This window comes from Liolophura sinensis, chromosome 4, assembly GCF_032854445.1.
Source record: "Liolophura sinensis isolate JHLJ2023 chromosome 4, CUHK_Ljap_v2, whole genome shotgun sequence".
NCBI classification, from domain to species: domain Eukaryota; kingdom Metazoa; phylum Mollusca; class Polyplacophora; order Chitonida; family Chitonidae; genus Liolophura; species Liolophura sinensis.
Genome location: NC_088298.1, coordinates 3,693,633 through 3,709,375, shown reverse-complemented (window position 1 = coordinate 3,709,375; position 15,743 = coordinate 3,693,633). Strand labels below are relative to the sequence as shown.

General features: G+C 38.5%; 1 protein-coding gene across 1 annotated transcript in view; it reads left to right on the top strand.

The window, feature by feature from the left end:
* The window catches only part of LOC135464625 (presequence protease, mitochondrial-like), a 30,627-nt gene that overhangs the window by 5,164 nt on the left and 9,720 nt on the right, over positions 1-15,743 (top strand). Inside the window, exons 6-20 of the mRNA XM_064742080.1 lie at positions 1,142-1,238; positions 1,920-2,080; positions 3,304-3,430; positions 5,126-5,214; positions 5,869-5,997; positions 7,213-7,326; positions 8,139-8,235; positions 8,749-8,883; positions 9,186-9,324; positions 9,832-9,948; positions 10,346-10,493; positions 11,381-11,501; positions 12,336-12,412; positions 13,444-13,621; positions 15,642-15,742. Of these exons, the coding sequence (XP_064598150.1) occupies positions 1,142-1,238; positions 1,920-2,080; positions 3,304-3,430; positions 5,126-5,214; positions 5,869-5,997; positions 7,213-7,326; positions 8,139-8,235; positions 8,749-8,883; positions 9,186-9,324; positions 9,832-9,948; positions 10,346-10,493; positions 11,381-11,501; positions 12,336-12,412; positions 13,444-13,621; positions 15,642-15,742 (1,830 nt within the window). The remainder of the gene's footprint in view (positions 1-1,141; positions 1,239-1,919; positions 2,081-3,303; positions 3,431-5,125; positions 5,215-5,868; positions 5,998-7,212; positions 7,327-8,138; positions 8,236-8,748; positions 8,884-9,185; positions 9,325-9,831; positions 9,949-10,345; positions 10,494-11,380; positions 11,502-12,335; positions 12,413-13,443; positions 13,622-15,641; position 15,743) is intronic.

Sequence of the window (15,743 nt, the reverse complement as noted above, 5' to 3'; positions counted from 1 at the left end):
GAAAGTGAGACAGACGTACAGCGTAGAGAGTGAAACCAGAGCAGCAACGACAGTGTGACAGACGTACAGCACAATGAGTGAAACCATAGCAATGAAGACAGTGTGACACTTGTACAGCATAAAGAGTAAAACCATAGCAGTGAACAATGTGTGATAGCCATACAGCATAGAGAGTAAAACCAGAGCAGCCATAGAAAGTGAAACCAGTACAGCATAGAAAGTGAAACCAGAGCAGCAATAACAGTGTGATAATTGGCAAATGGTCACACGTAACTGATGAAATGCAGCCTCTTGTCAGTTTACCTCAGTGATGGGTTTTATTCCAGCTGTTCATGTAAATGCTTAAAAAGTTGCAAATTACACGCTCCTATCACCATGGCGTAAGCTGAATTAGATTAAAACAAATTGTGTTGATGTTTGGTTGCAACTTAGTGGACGTGATTGGTAAAGAATGACTAACAACGCTGTGTTGTCATCAGAGTTAACATACAATGACATTAAATTACTGCAATTGGACCAGGTCTCAGTCACTCTTTGAATGGCAGCATTTTTGGATCAGAACGTTGAAATTGTCTCTTGTTATCACTTATTAATAAGGTGGTTATCAGGTTGGCCAAAACAGTAGCCCAGGTCTTGTTGATTTGGCTGCAGGTGTAAATCAGAAAGTCTGTCCAGTACCTGCAGACAAAGGGCGGATATTTACTTTAGGCACCCCAGTTTCCTGTCGCCATGAAAAACCGATATGATTAACATGTAAATAGATTTACCTTGAGAGCTGTATGTGTGTCAGATCTGGTTTTCTTTTGGCTATGTAGTTCCATAAATAACTCATTAATCTGGCAGTTGTCAATTAAGTTTATATGCAAAACACCAGTCAAATAAATTAAGAAAGTTCATTCTTGTATTATTTTATTGCCCTAACCATTCTAATTTAGGGTGCAGATTTTAGCTCCTAACAAGTGTAAGCTCCTGCTTAAATTTAGATTAAAAAGTATATGCGATAAGTGAAAACAGAAATATTCTTGAGTACAGCGTAAAAAACCCCAATCGAATAAGTAAAAATAAACAGTATGTATGTAATCAACTTTGATATAACCAGTCAAGTAACTAAAAACATTTTTCACTTGTTTGTTGTTTGTAGCCAGGAAGGCTGGAGACTGGAACACACAGACCCTAATGACCCATCCTCACCTGTGATCTTTAAAGGTGTAGTCTTTAACGAAATGAAAGGTGCTCTGGTAAGAATATTGACTAGCTTCATCTTTGGTTTTTGCTTTTTTGTGTTTGGAGTGGCCTATTTTCCATGGTGCAGGAAAGGTGGTTTACTCCGGAGACTCTGGTTACTCCTCCTCATAAACCTGACTGCCTTCATAAAACTGATGCGGCACTGATGCAGCACTATTTACCTACTTATTTGATTGTTGTTTCACTTTTTCTAAGAATTTTTCACTTATACGTTGGTTCTCAGTTTTATGGGAGGAGTAAACTGTAGTGCCTGGCATAAACCATCGACCTGTGGCAAGTTTTTCATGAACTTTCTCACATTTGAAATGTAGATATTCATGCCACACTGGTGATGACATATAGTTAAAAGTATTCTTCAGTGATTTTTACTTTGTGTAAACTACTGCCACATGAGCATCATCAACCACTTATTGTCACAAATGTCCCACAAACACTGAAAGGGGGGATAATGTATAAATTCTGTGTCCTAGACCGGGTTTGAACCTGCGTGAGTGAAAGGGGAGCACCATTAACCACTAGGCCACAGACAGCTCCCACTCTCTATATGATTGATAAGTGTTATATCATGAAAATGTAAAAAACTAAAAATGCTAATGTTTACACCTGCAGCACACAATCTGTCAGTTCTTTAAGCAGTTAAGCAGCACATTTTACTTTGCTTTTCTTTTCTCCAGGCAGACTCACAGAGCCTGTACTCAATCGCTGTCCTCAATAACCTGCTGCCTAGCCACACTTACGGCGTTGTTAGTGGCGGAGAACCTATGGCTATACTAGACCTCACTTGGGAGAATCTTAAACAGTTCCACAGGACGCATTACCACCCGAGCAATGCTAAGTGAGTACATTTCTTCCATCTTATCAATGCTAAGTGGGTTCCATCGGACACATTGCCATCCCAGCAGTGCTAACTGACCACATGTCATAAATGCTAAGTGAGAACAGTTCTTCCCATCCCAGAGATGCTAAGGGGGTATAGTGATGATGGAATGTATTAGAGTCCATATTGGTCTGACAGCAACCTGAGGATGGTCGTGGGTTTCCCAGGGCTATGCCCGATGTCCGCTGACCATAATGTTGGTCGCCGTCGTATAAGTGAAATATTCTTGAGTACAGGGTAAAACACCAACGAAATAAATAAATAAATAGGGTTAATATTTGATTCTCCATAGTTCGTGTATTGTATTCAGTGGAAGTGAATAAATCCAATGGCCGAGGTGGTTAGCATACCAGCATGGTGTAATAGGCCAGGGGCCTCTCACCAACACTGTGAGTTTAAGTCCAGCTCATGCTGGCTTCCTCTCCGGCTGAACCTGGGAAGGTCTTTCAGCAACCTGTGGATGGTCGTGGATTTACCTCAGGCTCTGCCTGATTTGCCCCCCAACACGTGAAATATTCCTGAGTGTGGCATAAAACACCATTGAGAAATATTCTTGAGTGTGGCATAAAACACTATTGAGAAATATTCTTGAGTGTGGCATAAAACACTATTGAGATAAATAGATAAATAAATAAATAAATAAATAAATAAATAAATAAATGAAATTTGATGCTTGGAGTAACTGCTGATTCTATCAGATCATATGAAATAGCTGTAATCAGTTAGCCTAGAGCATGCCGTAGTCTTGTAGCTAGAGGTGCTTGCCTTTCATTCGCTAGGATACATGGTGGGGGATCAAATCTGGCCTTGGACAGGGAATTTTGTTAATTCTTTGAACTCTCACTGCGTGTGGGAGCGTGATGACAGGGAGCGTTTAACAGAGCTTGTGTGGGCATTTGCATTTGTCTCACATTTGTAGACCCCTTGCCTTCCACAAACATGGTGTGTATATATGCGTGTCCAATGCTTGTCAGTTTGTCAGTAATTTGCCCAAGGTCCATGGTTTATGCTGGGTATTCCGGTTTCCTCATAAAGCTGACTGCCTTTGTATAAGTGAGAAATTCTTCAGTATTTCGTGAAACACCGATAAAATAAAAAAGTAATCGGTGTGTTACCCCAAATTTTTCATATTGGTTGAGTGTGATATAAAACCTCTTGTCTGTTTATATTTTCGCCCAAAGGTTTTACTCATATGGGAATTTTCCGCTTGAAAATCACCTGGAGATTGTGAACTCACAGTACCTGGAAAAATACGAGGAGATCAACCCCAATACAGAAGTGCCGTTAGAACCCCGGTGGTCTGAGGCAGTAAGTTTGTGTTGTATACCTTTCCTGAAAGCTCTGAGGCATTTGTTTTCCCTGGGATGTGGCCGGTTTCCTCCCACCATAGTCCTGGTGGCCGTTGAGTAAGTGAAATATCCCTGAGTAGAGAGTAAAACACTGATTAAATAAATAATGAGGAATTTGTGTAAATCAGTACAAGTTTGTGATTGAAACTACCTTATATGGAGGTTTGGTATGATGCTCATCATTTGTGAAGAGTTTAGCTATTATCATGATTCAAAACTCCTGAAAAATAGTTGAACAAGATATATGACGATGAACGCCTTGTTTAATGTTTTTGAATACCATAACATTGACCAAAAACTGGTACTTGTTTCCGTCTGGTTTTTTGACTTATCCCTGAGGGGCTGGAACAAGGAAGCAGGACTGGTTGGTCTGGTGTCAGTATAATTGGGTGACTGGGTGTGGTGTTATGTGTGGCGTGTTCAACGACATAGCGGCAGCACTTTGATTGGCCATGCCTCAAGAATTTACAGTATATGTACACATGCCTAATGACCCCTTGTCATTATATATTAAGTATGACATAAAACCCCCAAGCATAGATACATACATTCATATATACATACATAACACTGATTGTAGACATATTGATTGTAGACATTCTGTTCTGTTATTCGTTCTGTTGTACTGGGAACATTGCAGACATTCTGTTGTACCATGTACATTGTAGACATTCTGTTTTACTGTGCTCATGTTGTACTTGTAGACATTCTGCAGTACTGTGTACATTGTAAACATTCTGTTGTATTGTGCCCAATGTAGACGTTCTACAGTATTCTGTACATTGTAGACATTCTGTTGTACCATGTACATTGTAGACATTCTGCAGTACTGTGTACATTATAGACATTCATTAGTACTGTGCTCATTGTAGACATTCTGATGTACCGTGTACATTGTAGACATTCTGCAGTACTGTGTACATTGTAGACATTCTGTTGTACTGCACTCATTGTAGACATTCTGCTGTACCGTGTACATTGTAGACATTCTGTTGTACTGTGCTCATTGTAGACATTCTGCTGTACTGTGTACATTGTAGACATTCTGCTGTACCATGTACATTGTAGACATTCTGTTGTACTGTGCTCATTGTAGACATTCTGCTGTACCATGCACATTGTAGACATTCTGCTGTAGTGTGTACATTGTAGACATTCTGCTGTAGTGTGTACATTGTAGACATTCTGTTGTACTGTGCTCATTGTAGACATTCTGCTGTACTGTGTACACTGTAGACATTCTGTTGTACTGTGCTCATTGTGGACATTATGCTGTACCGTGTACACTATAGACATTCTGTTGCACTGTGCTCATTGTGGACATTTTGCTGTACTGTCCTCATTGTAGACATTCTGCTGTAGCGTGTACGTTGTTGACCTTCTGTTGTAGACAATATGTTGTACATTCTGTTGCACTGTGCTCTTCGTAGGCAATATGTTGTACTAGACATTTTCAAATACAGTTTTCGTTGTGAGCATTTTTGTCACCTGTGTATATATGAAACATTCTGCCCTACTCTGAACGTTATAATCAGTTGCAAAGCTGTTCAGTGGAAATCGCATAACATGAAGATTTCACGTCATGTTGTTGTTCTGTTTTTCTCTTTTCTTTCTTCGCATTGACCTTTGTCTTTACCTTGACCTTTCTCTCCAGAAAGAGGCTGTGATTTATTGTCAACCAGACCCAATGGCTGCTGACCCATCCAAACAGACAACTGTGTCTGTCAACTTTCTCCTGTCTGAGTGAGTTAATGTACTATACTTCTGATAAAAAAACAGCAAAATATGTTGCCTGATTGGTTCATAGATTGACTTGTTGTCATATATTTCTTGATTGATGCTATAAATCATTGTTGATGATGTTAGATTTGTGGATTTCTGTCACTCATAATCCTGACAGCTACCGAATAAGAGAAATTATTATTAGTGTTAGCTGATAAAAAAAATATAAACAGTTATGAAGTTGTTGTTATCTACATTTGTGAACACAAGTAAACAGCAATGACCACGGACACAGTCTGTGATTGTGTAGACATTTTGGAAGAGATTTTCCCCTCTCTCAGTGCTTGTGGGGCCTTGATGACATTAAGCGGTCATTTGTGCTTGTAGTGTAACATTACTTGAAAATCACTTGTCTTCCACCAAATAGGCGTACATATCTCACGCATGGGAAAGTTCGTCAATAACTTGCCCAAGGTCAGTGGTTTACAACAAGCACTCTGGGTTCTTCCTCCCATATTATATAACTGCACTCTGGTTCCTTCCTCCCATATTATATAACTGCACTCAGATCTCAGATCTCTCAGATCACTCAGATAAATAAATGCTAACTATATCTTCAAAATTTACAGTTGTCTAAGATCTTATTATTCACATCAGCAATGTTTTCTTTTTCAGCATCACTGATATAAACGAAGCTTTGACTCTAACCATCTTGTCGAGCCTGCTGGTAGATGGGGAGGCTGCACCATTTTATCAGGCTCTGTTGGGGGCCAACATTGGCTCGGACTACTCCCCGATGACTGGGTAAAATAGCAGAGTGTCTCACGGGTGGGGAGGTGTGGGAATGATGTGGGATTTGCGGATATTTAAGCAAAATTAGAATAAAACCCAAACTGAGCTGACAAGAGGCCGTATTTCACCTGTGTGATCATTTGCCAGCTATCACACTGTTGTGGATGCTCTGGTTTTACTCTCTATACGGTAGCTGTATTTCACCTGTGTGACCATTTACCAGCTATCACACTGTCATGGATGTTCTGGTTTTACTCTCTATGCTGTAGTGGTATTTCACCTGTGTGACCATTTTCCAGCTATCACACTGTCATTGCTGCTGTGGTTTTACTCTCTATACTGTAGCTGTATTTCACCTGTGACCATTTACTGGCTATCACACTGTCATGGATGCTCTGGTTTTACTCTCTATGCTGTAGCGGTATTTCACCTGTGTGACCATTTTCCAGCTATCACACTGTCATTGCTGCTGTGGTTTTACTCTCTATACTGTAGCCGTATTTCACCTGTGACCATTTACCAGCTATCACACTGTCATGGATGCTCTGATTTTACTCTCTATGCTGTAGCGGTATTTCACCTGTGTGACCATTTGTCAGCTATCACACTGCCGTGGATGCTCTGGTTTTACTCTCTATGCTGTAACGATATTTCACCTGTGTGACCATTTGTCAGCTATCACACTGTCATTGCTGCTGTGGTTTTACTCTCTATACTGTAGCCGTATTTCACCTGTGTGACCATTTACCAGCTATCACACTGTCATGGATGCTCTGGTTTTACTCTCTATGCTGTAGCGGTATTTCACCTGTGTGACCATTTTCCAGCTATCACACTGTCATTGCTGCTGTGGTTTTACTCTCTATACTGTAGCCGTATTTCACCTGTGACCATTTACCAGCTATCACACTGTCATGGATGCTCTGGTTTTACTCTCTGTACTATAGATGTATTACACCTGTGTGACCATTTGCCAGCTTTCACACTGTCATGGATGCTCTGGTTTTACTCTCTATGCTGTAGTCTTTTATATTCTATATATTTAATTGATTAAGTCATGACTACAATTTGTCTGTGTACTGTTTCTTTCATTCAAGGTCTCATTGTTATTAACAAACTGTTGATCTAATTAATGAGTATTAGTAGCTTTGACCTGTGAATGTGAAATATTTCTCATTTTTCTCGGGTACAAACACTGTTAGTGTTTTTTGATTTATGTTATTTTAGATTTCAAGGGTACACGAGAGAAGGGACGTTTTCTATTGGCTTACAGGGTATCCATGACAACGATGTTGCTAAAGTGAAGGAGATTATTGATCAAACAATAGATAATGTAATCAGGTAAGAAATCTTACCTAAAATTTACCACATGGAAAGATGTATATTGATTGATTTGTAACCCCCAGTGGTACAGTAATTGTCCACGTAAATTATAATATCTATAATGGTCATCATTTATTTGATAAGAAAGAACGTAGCACTGACTGTATCAGAATGATGAAATATTTGTAGCTATGCTCTCAACCATGTGATTCGTTGTAGAGACTCCTAGAAACCAAAAAAAAAATAAAAAGTATGCGAAATTCAGAGGTGAAGTACCAATCCCCAGAAACAGAGATTGACTGTCATATTCTGATTCGTCAAATTATTTTCTCTTAGGTGACATTCAGTAATGACATCATGTGAACATGGCTTTTAAAGTATTACAAGCATGTTTTACCCAAATTTTCTATCAATAATTTATTCTTCGTGGGTTTCTCTAAAAAAATGAAATGAATATAGTTATGCTGTATCAACCATATGGTAAATTTACCTAAAATTTTGCCCCCCAAATTGCATTTTTAGAGGCAAATAAATGCCTGGACTTTTTACCTTTGGTTGTAAAACTTACATTTTTCCAGTAGGATATCATCCTGTTTTCCAAACAAACCTCAAAACATCTTCTAAGATCAGTAAAACTTTCAGAATGAGGCAAAATGTGGAACTTAGTCAAGGGTAAAACTTTGGGTCATTTATCATGAGTTAATTTTATTTTTTTTTGGTGTTGGGGGCTGATGGTCTACAAAACGTCCATGGAAAAAATGATGTGCACTAAATAAAGTACATAAACATTGTATTATTTGAAATAACTTAATTTGTTTGCATCTTTGAAGGGATGGATTTGAAGAGGACAGAATTGAAGCCATTTTACATAAAATTGAACTAAGTTTGAAGCACCAAACGTCAAACTTTGGATTACATTTGGGGCTGGTGAGTGTGAGACAAATCAAGGGGTTCTTGAGATTCAGGTTGTTTTTGTTTTATACCATATTAACGATTATCATGTAAGAAAATAGGTAAACTCTGCGGACTTCCTGTTGGGATGTAAAATAGTGAGCGTATAATCAAGATAAAAGACTTCATCAACTCTCAGTAATTAGTTTTACGTTCCATGAACACCCAGTGACGTAGGTGTGAACAATATCCAAACCGTTACTTGGATTCGGGTGAGAACAATGGAAGAAGGTGGGAGGAATGGTCACGGACAAGCCTACGTTTTATTCCTTGCTTGTTGTCGCAGTCTCCCTGCCGTGCATTTGACATCACTGTCAGATATTCCTGAGTACTATGAAAAAAAAAACATGCAGATACAGGCATGATAGTTTAGAAAATTGCAATATACACCTAAAATAACATTTTTTAATTACTTTTGCCGTGTGAAAGTGAATGATTCATTAATCACCACATTCCACACCAACCAATCAGTCGCTTTCTTGTTTACAGGCGCTAAACTCCAGTTGGAATCACGACGCGGATCCGTCTACGTTTCTCCGCGTCAATGATCAAGTGGATGAGTTCAAAAAGAGGCTGAAGTTCAACCCGTGTTACCTGCAGCAGAAATTGGAACAGTATCTTAAGGTAGTGTTCGTGGCATCGCTGGCGTTTTTCATGATTTGGACAAAGGTTTGGTACAATCCGAAAGATCAAAGCGAAAGGTGGCCCTATAAGATGTATGAATCAGTCAATCTGAATGAAGCAAAAAGTGTCTAAACTTTAGGTGAAATAGGTTACATAAAAGTTAAGAAAAGCTTGATGACATTTTTGTACCATAGTGCATAAAGTGGTGGATATTTCAGGAATGTGATGTCATTTTCTAACTAAAGAACTACTTCTCAAAATATGCATATTAATGAGCTAATTTCCATAATTTGTCTTATCAGTCCAATCGCCATAGGCTAACATTGATCATGAGGCCCAATGAGGAACTCTCCAGTCAAAAACAGGCTGAGGAGGAAGAAAAGTTACAGGCTAGACTTCGTGAACTGAATGATGAGCAAAAGTCACAGATTTTCCAAAGAGGTATTGATTTTAAGTTTTAGTTTTAGTGTAATTTAATGATACACAGATAAATTGAAATCAGATAATTCGTATATGTATTCTACCAGAAGTTTACAAATAGTGAGATGTTTGCTGCTGTATTAAATAGGGTATTTTGCATGTCTGTTCTACCTCTCATTTTATTTATTTATTTGAAACTTGTGTTTTACACTAAACCAAGGAATAGTTCACTTCTATGTATGATGAGAGGAAACCAGGTAAAGCCACGACCATCGGCAGGTTGCTGACAGACCCTTCTTCTGGTCTGATAGATCACTGGGACAGAACAATAGTATGAGGCTGGGAGAAGTCATTACTATCAAGAAGTAATTAACAAGAAGAACGTCTGTCATAAGAATTTGTTGTAACTTTTACTTTGTATTTAAAAATAGTTCAATATTATGTCTCTGTTTTTTGTTTTTCCTGGGATTGATGCCATTGATCTTAATGCCAGGTTTTTCAGTAAAATTTTAAGTTTAATTTTTCAAGGGAAAGAACTCTTGGAGAAGCAGATGAAACAGGAAGACATTTCTTGCCTCCCAACACTGAAGATTTCTGACATCTCTCCAAAGATTATTGCAGAGCCTTTTGAAATTATCCAATCAGGTAACATTCTGGAATGTCTTCGTCTGGAATGTATAAGTTCTACCATTAAAGAGGAAACAAAACATTGGAGTAGATATGTCTACTTTTTTACTGTTTGTACCGAATTTGTAGGTGTTGGATTTGTGACTTGGGGACACTAAAGCAGACCCTGTGGGAACTCGCCAACCTGCGCCAGACAGCTGACAAACTCCCTGATATACAGTAGTAGAAATTAAATTGAAAATTTAATTAATTAATTAATTCCATCCAAAATGTTTCCAATGACTTTATGAATCACAAATCAAATTTGTACGGGGTACTTTTTAGTTCATCTATTTTCCAGATGAGATTGTTTGCATATATACATAAAATTTATATCCAATCAGATACAAGAATTATGCTGTTTTTTTACTGACAGAGTGTGCTCCTCCCGCAGAGAGCCTGCCAATCTATCTGTGTGAACAGCCGACTAATGGAGTGACGTACTTCCGTGGTCTTGCCAGCATGGCATCTCTTTCACCAGAACTCAAACCCTATGTCCCACTTTTCTGCTACATCATCACAAAGTGAGTAACAGTACACATATTTACTATTTTCCCCGATTATTGAACTCGGGACGTGGGAGCGGGATAGTGGTAAGGTGTCAGTTTCATGAAGCATACTTAGTGTGAAGTAGCCCTTTGCTAAATACACTTCATATCTCTACAACATACGTCATCGTGGTAGTGAAGAGCTAATATTAATAGCTAATAATGTGCACTTAATTAAGTTGGCCCCAAGTTACCCAACCTCACATGAGCTGTGGATCCAATACCAACCTTGGACACAGAATGCAGTTTCTGACACCTTCATTATTTTTGAGATTTTGATGACAACCATTTCACCAATTTGCCCTGCAAACATGTACAAACATGCGAAGGCTCATCAGTAGCTTGCCAAAGGTTGGTGGTTTTTGCATTGAGAAGCATGACTGCCATTATACATGTACATGTATGAACGAAAATTTCAAATTCAATATTTTCAGACATGAAAATACCGTGTGGGATAAAGTTTAAGTACAAGTTACTATCATGAGTTCGTCTTTAAGTGAATGAATGAATGAATGAATGAATGAATGAATGAATGAATGAATGCTTGGGGTTTAACGGTGTACTTGGCAATTTTTCAGTCATGCATGTATGATGAGGAGGAACCATTAGGTGTGTGTGCGTACAATGTGACTTCTTGTGAAGTCACCAGACATGACACCTTCCCAGTCACATTATACTGACACCAGGCATATCAGTCATCTTTTCTTGCTGTAACCTCTCAGTGCTGAGAGCCAAGTGAGGCAGCAACAAGTACCATTTTTACAAGCCTTTGGTATGACCTGACCCAGGTTTGACATGGGTCTCCTGACTTCATTTTCTTTTGATTGGCTGTCAATGTTGCCATGGTAACCTCCTGTTTTCAGAATGGGTGCTGGCATATATGACTACATGGAGCTGTCTAAGCAGATTGACCTGTGTTCAGGTGGGCTCTCGGCCTCTGTTCATCTGTCAGAGTCACCTGACCAACCCGGACAATTTCAGGATGTAAGTAACAGTGGGCAGTGTGTGTCGTGACCCAGTGGTTGCTTGTCTTTTGCTTGCTAGGAAACACTAGGTATGGGATCAAATCCAGACTTGGACAGGGAGTTGATTCTCATTTACTCACTGTGGAAGCCAGCATGAGCTGGACTTGAACTCACAGTGACTTTGTGGGTGAGAGGCTCCTGGGGTATTCTGCTGCACTAGCTTGCTAACCACTAGACCACTTTGTCATTGTTGATACCTTACATGTGTGTCGATTTTTGAAAATTATCAATATTTTGACGTTCATGTCATCCTTTTTTTTTTTTTTTTCTAAATTAGAATCCGTGCCAGCCTAAATGTTTCAGTACTTGATCTATTGAGCTAAAGTTTTGCTTACAGGCAAAGACCTGTCTATCAAGCGTTTTGTTTATGGTAAGATATCTAGGGCTTTTGTGGCCGAAAGGGTTAGCGAGGAAGTGCAGCACAACGCCCCGGAGGCCTCTCACCAGTGCTGGAGCTGTGAGTTCATCTGCGACCGTATGTGGGAAGGTCTGTCAGCAACCTGCAGATGGTCATGGGTTTCCCCTGGGCTTTGCTAGGTTTCCTCCCACTATAATGCTGGCCACCATCGAATAAGTGAAATATAGTGAGTGAAACATCAATCAAATAAATAAATAATCAAATGTGTACTAATATAGCAGGATGTCATCCGACCTTCCAAACAAACCTCAAAACTTGTTTCAATAAAATTCTGAGAATCTGTCAAAGTAAGCAGTTTGGTCTTGGAGAGAAATTTCAATTCATTTCCAGTGAGTGAAAGATCTGTATGAATTCTCTCCATTTTCACCCAAACAGGGGATTCTGCTGTCATCGTTTGCATTGGAGAGAAATTTTGAGAGAATGCTTCAGTTGTGGACTGAAATTTTCAACAGGTACTATTAAAAATGTTTTATTTTTCTCTAGTATAGTTTTGCGATCCTTAATTTCTTTCTTGAAATAGTTTCATATAGGGATGCACGTTATTGTCACGGTAGATCTTCAACATTTTCAACTACTTAAGCACTTTTTTTACAGCATAAATTATACATATAATCATTATGAAAATGATGCTAAAATGATTTGTTTGTGCCACTGAAAATCCAAACTTCATAAAATTGTGCAAATTATTTCTGTACACCTCGTGGTTCTGTCAGAATTCTTTAAAGTATTGGTTGCAGAGGTGCCTCAAAATATTGGTTGTAGATGTGGTTGAAAAGGTTGAGTGAGGAATAAGGGCATCTGTACTGCAGTCCATCTTTTCATCAATAACATATATCAGACATGATTTTTTTCCGCTTTTTAGCGGAATTCCGCTTTTTCTTTGTTCAGTTTCGATTAATTTACCTGTTTTCCGCAGATTTTTCTAGCTTCCGGGACCTAGGCGGCCCCTGGACCCCAGCCTTTTTTGGGCTATGATAGTAAATTTCAGCTATTTTCTTGGTTCACCACAATCATGTCTGATATATGTATCAGTCAGGTTAATAATCAATCAATCAATCAATCAATCAGTTATTAACTACAGACAAGTGCCATCTTACATGTACTATCATTATTCAATTTTTACCATGTTAAGATGATGATTTTCTTAGGCAAATTTTTAAGGCATTATGCTGTCTACATTGAATTAAATTAAACGTTTTAGGAAACTTGCAAATTACTGCTGGCTGAGGAAGGTTGTTTTTGTGAACGAGGGAGAAATTTTCTGTCCCATTTCACCTACGACAGAAATTATGGCAAGATGTCTTGTATGCAGTGATAATTGGAAAGTTATTGAGCCCTCCTAATAACTATGTAAACAATTTGTTGTGTTTAAGGATTTCTTGTAAATCAGCCGAGCATCTGAAAATTTGTAACTTGAACTGATCAGTCAGTTACGTAGTCTTACATGTGTGTAATCAGCCAATGAATCTGTTGTTTATTTCAGACCAAATTTACATGGAAGCCCAAAGAACATGGAGCGACTGACAACTTTAATCAGAATGTCGGCATCCGAATTAGCAGCGTCTTTATCAGGGTCAGGACACGCATATGCGATGACGCACTCGGCCAGCACACTGACAGCTGCATCAAAACTCAGGGAGCAATTTTCAGGAATTTCTCAGGTGAAACGAGAATTGGGACTCTTAAATGTGATTTATTTACACTTTAAACGTTGCATGTTAATCCAAAAACCTAACCTATCCTAATTTTATTTTGTGTTTTTTTCTATGAGACAAAACTAAAAAATCCAAAAATGGATTAAGAATAAAAAGGAAAATTTGCATTTTTATATGTTTGATCTGTATATAGTTATGAGTTTCCCTGTTTCTCAGGACTTTATGATCATGCGAATATATCAGCAAGAAAAAATTACTGGCACAGTTCACATTTCCCACAGATTTTTAAGTTTTATGTTTATACCCTTCTTCGACATTGGAAAAAGATTTATTCTGCCCGTAAAACAACAGTTGAAATTGGTGTGGCCTGAAGTAACTTTTTGTTGGGAATTTGCTTTGTTAATTTATCTTCTGTTCTTAACCAGGATGCGAACACCTGAAGATTACCTGAAGAACATTTATCTATTTGAAAAGTTAGTGTGAATGGGCCTCTATTTAGTTTTAAAAAATAAACCCTAATTGAGTTAAGGTCCCATCTGTTTTATAGAACATCTTAGATTGAATGCCATCACCGAGATTTTGTTTTTCCTTACAGATAAACAGTATCTCATTGTTATTGATTTACAACATGTATTACAGTTTAAATTGGTAGATAGTAGTACTTGTTACTATGACAACATCCAGCATGCAGAAAGTACAGGACAGACCAAGGCTAATTATTATATGGAACAGAAAGCCAACCTGCACATATATTCCACAATCATTGGGTCATAAACACATCTGCTTCACGTTATTGTACATTATTGTTTCAAGTGGATACAGCGTTTAATTAATTAATCTAATTAAATGAGCTACTTGTGCTGTCACAGTGTTGTCTTTATATTGCCTTCGCCATGGTTTTCACCAAGGCTTCAAAACTGTTGGGGGGCCTCCGTGGCTCAGTTGGTTAGTGCCCTAGCGCAGCGTAATGACCCAGGAGTCTCTCACCAATGCGGTCGCTGTGAGTTCAAGTCCAGCTCATGCTGGCTTCCTGTCCGGCCGTATGTGGGAAGGTCTGCCAGCAACATGCAGATGGTCGTGGGTTTCCTCCGGGCTGTGCCCGGTTTCCACCCACCATAATGCTGGCCGCTGTCGTATAAGTGAAATATTCTTGAGTACGGCGTAAAACACCAATCAAAAAAAAAAAAAAAAAAAAATCAATCAAAATCAATTACCTCCCCTTGTATGTAAAGTAAGCGCGCATGTAATGTTGTCCTAGAGGGAAATGCCTTTGGCACCTTAACATAACCTTTTTTTGGGGTCTTCCAACCGAGATGGTTCCGTTAATGGGTCTGTACTTTGTAATTCTGGAGATTTTTGTGGTCGACGGTGTATAGCACTTCTCGGTCTTTGTTCATTTGTGTGACCTCCCTCCCATTCTGAAGGATGTGTATTTACTTAACTTGCAACAGTCTCCATTATACTTGTGCACGAAGCTGCCATGCAGCAAAGAAAACAAGCCAACTCAACTTTTTCAAGAATTGAGATGTATGGATAAACTTTGATAAATATTTTGGAAATATTTTCCTTCATTTTCTGTTCGATTTTCTGGATCTGCAAAAAAAAAAAATATACTATAGACTCAGGAAGCATTATTCCGTTTTCTTTCGCAGTGGTAAGAATACTGTGCAGTTGTTGATTTTGGCTTAACTTCATTTGGTGGTAGACATTTTGCAGTTATAATATCTTGGGTCAAAAGTTTAATGTTTTAGTTCTGCATAGATCTACTGAAGCATTTTTACATAATTCGCTCTGTGGGAAAATAAAAACATCCTTACAATGTCCCCAAATTATAAATTAACAATGTCATTTTTGTCCTGTGGCTAAAGATTCGACCATATTCTATAACGGCGAACATGGTGAATTAAAAATTATTATGCATTCCAATTAACAAATAGGATATGGACACACATGACTGATGTTTATTAAGAAGCATTCTGATTGGTTACTAATATTTCATAACAAGGATTATAATTGGTTACCACAGGTGAGCCTCATGAAGAGAGTGGCTGAGGCCGAGAACCAATCAAAACTGATCGATCATCTGGAGGAATTGGCCCACAAACTGTTGCAGAAGAGTAACTTCAGG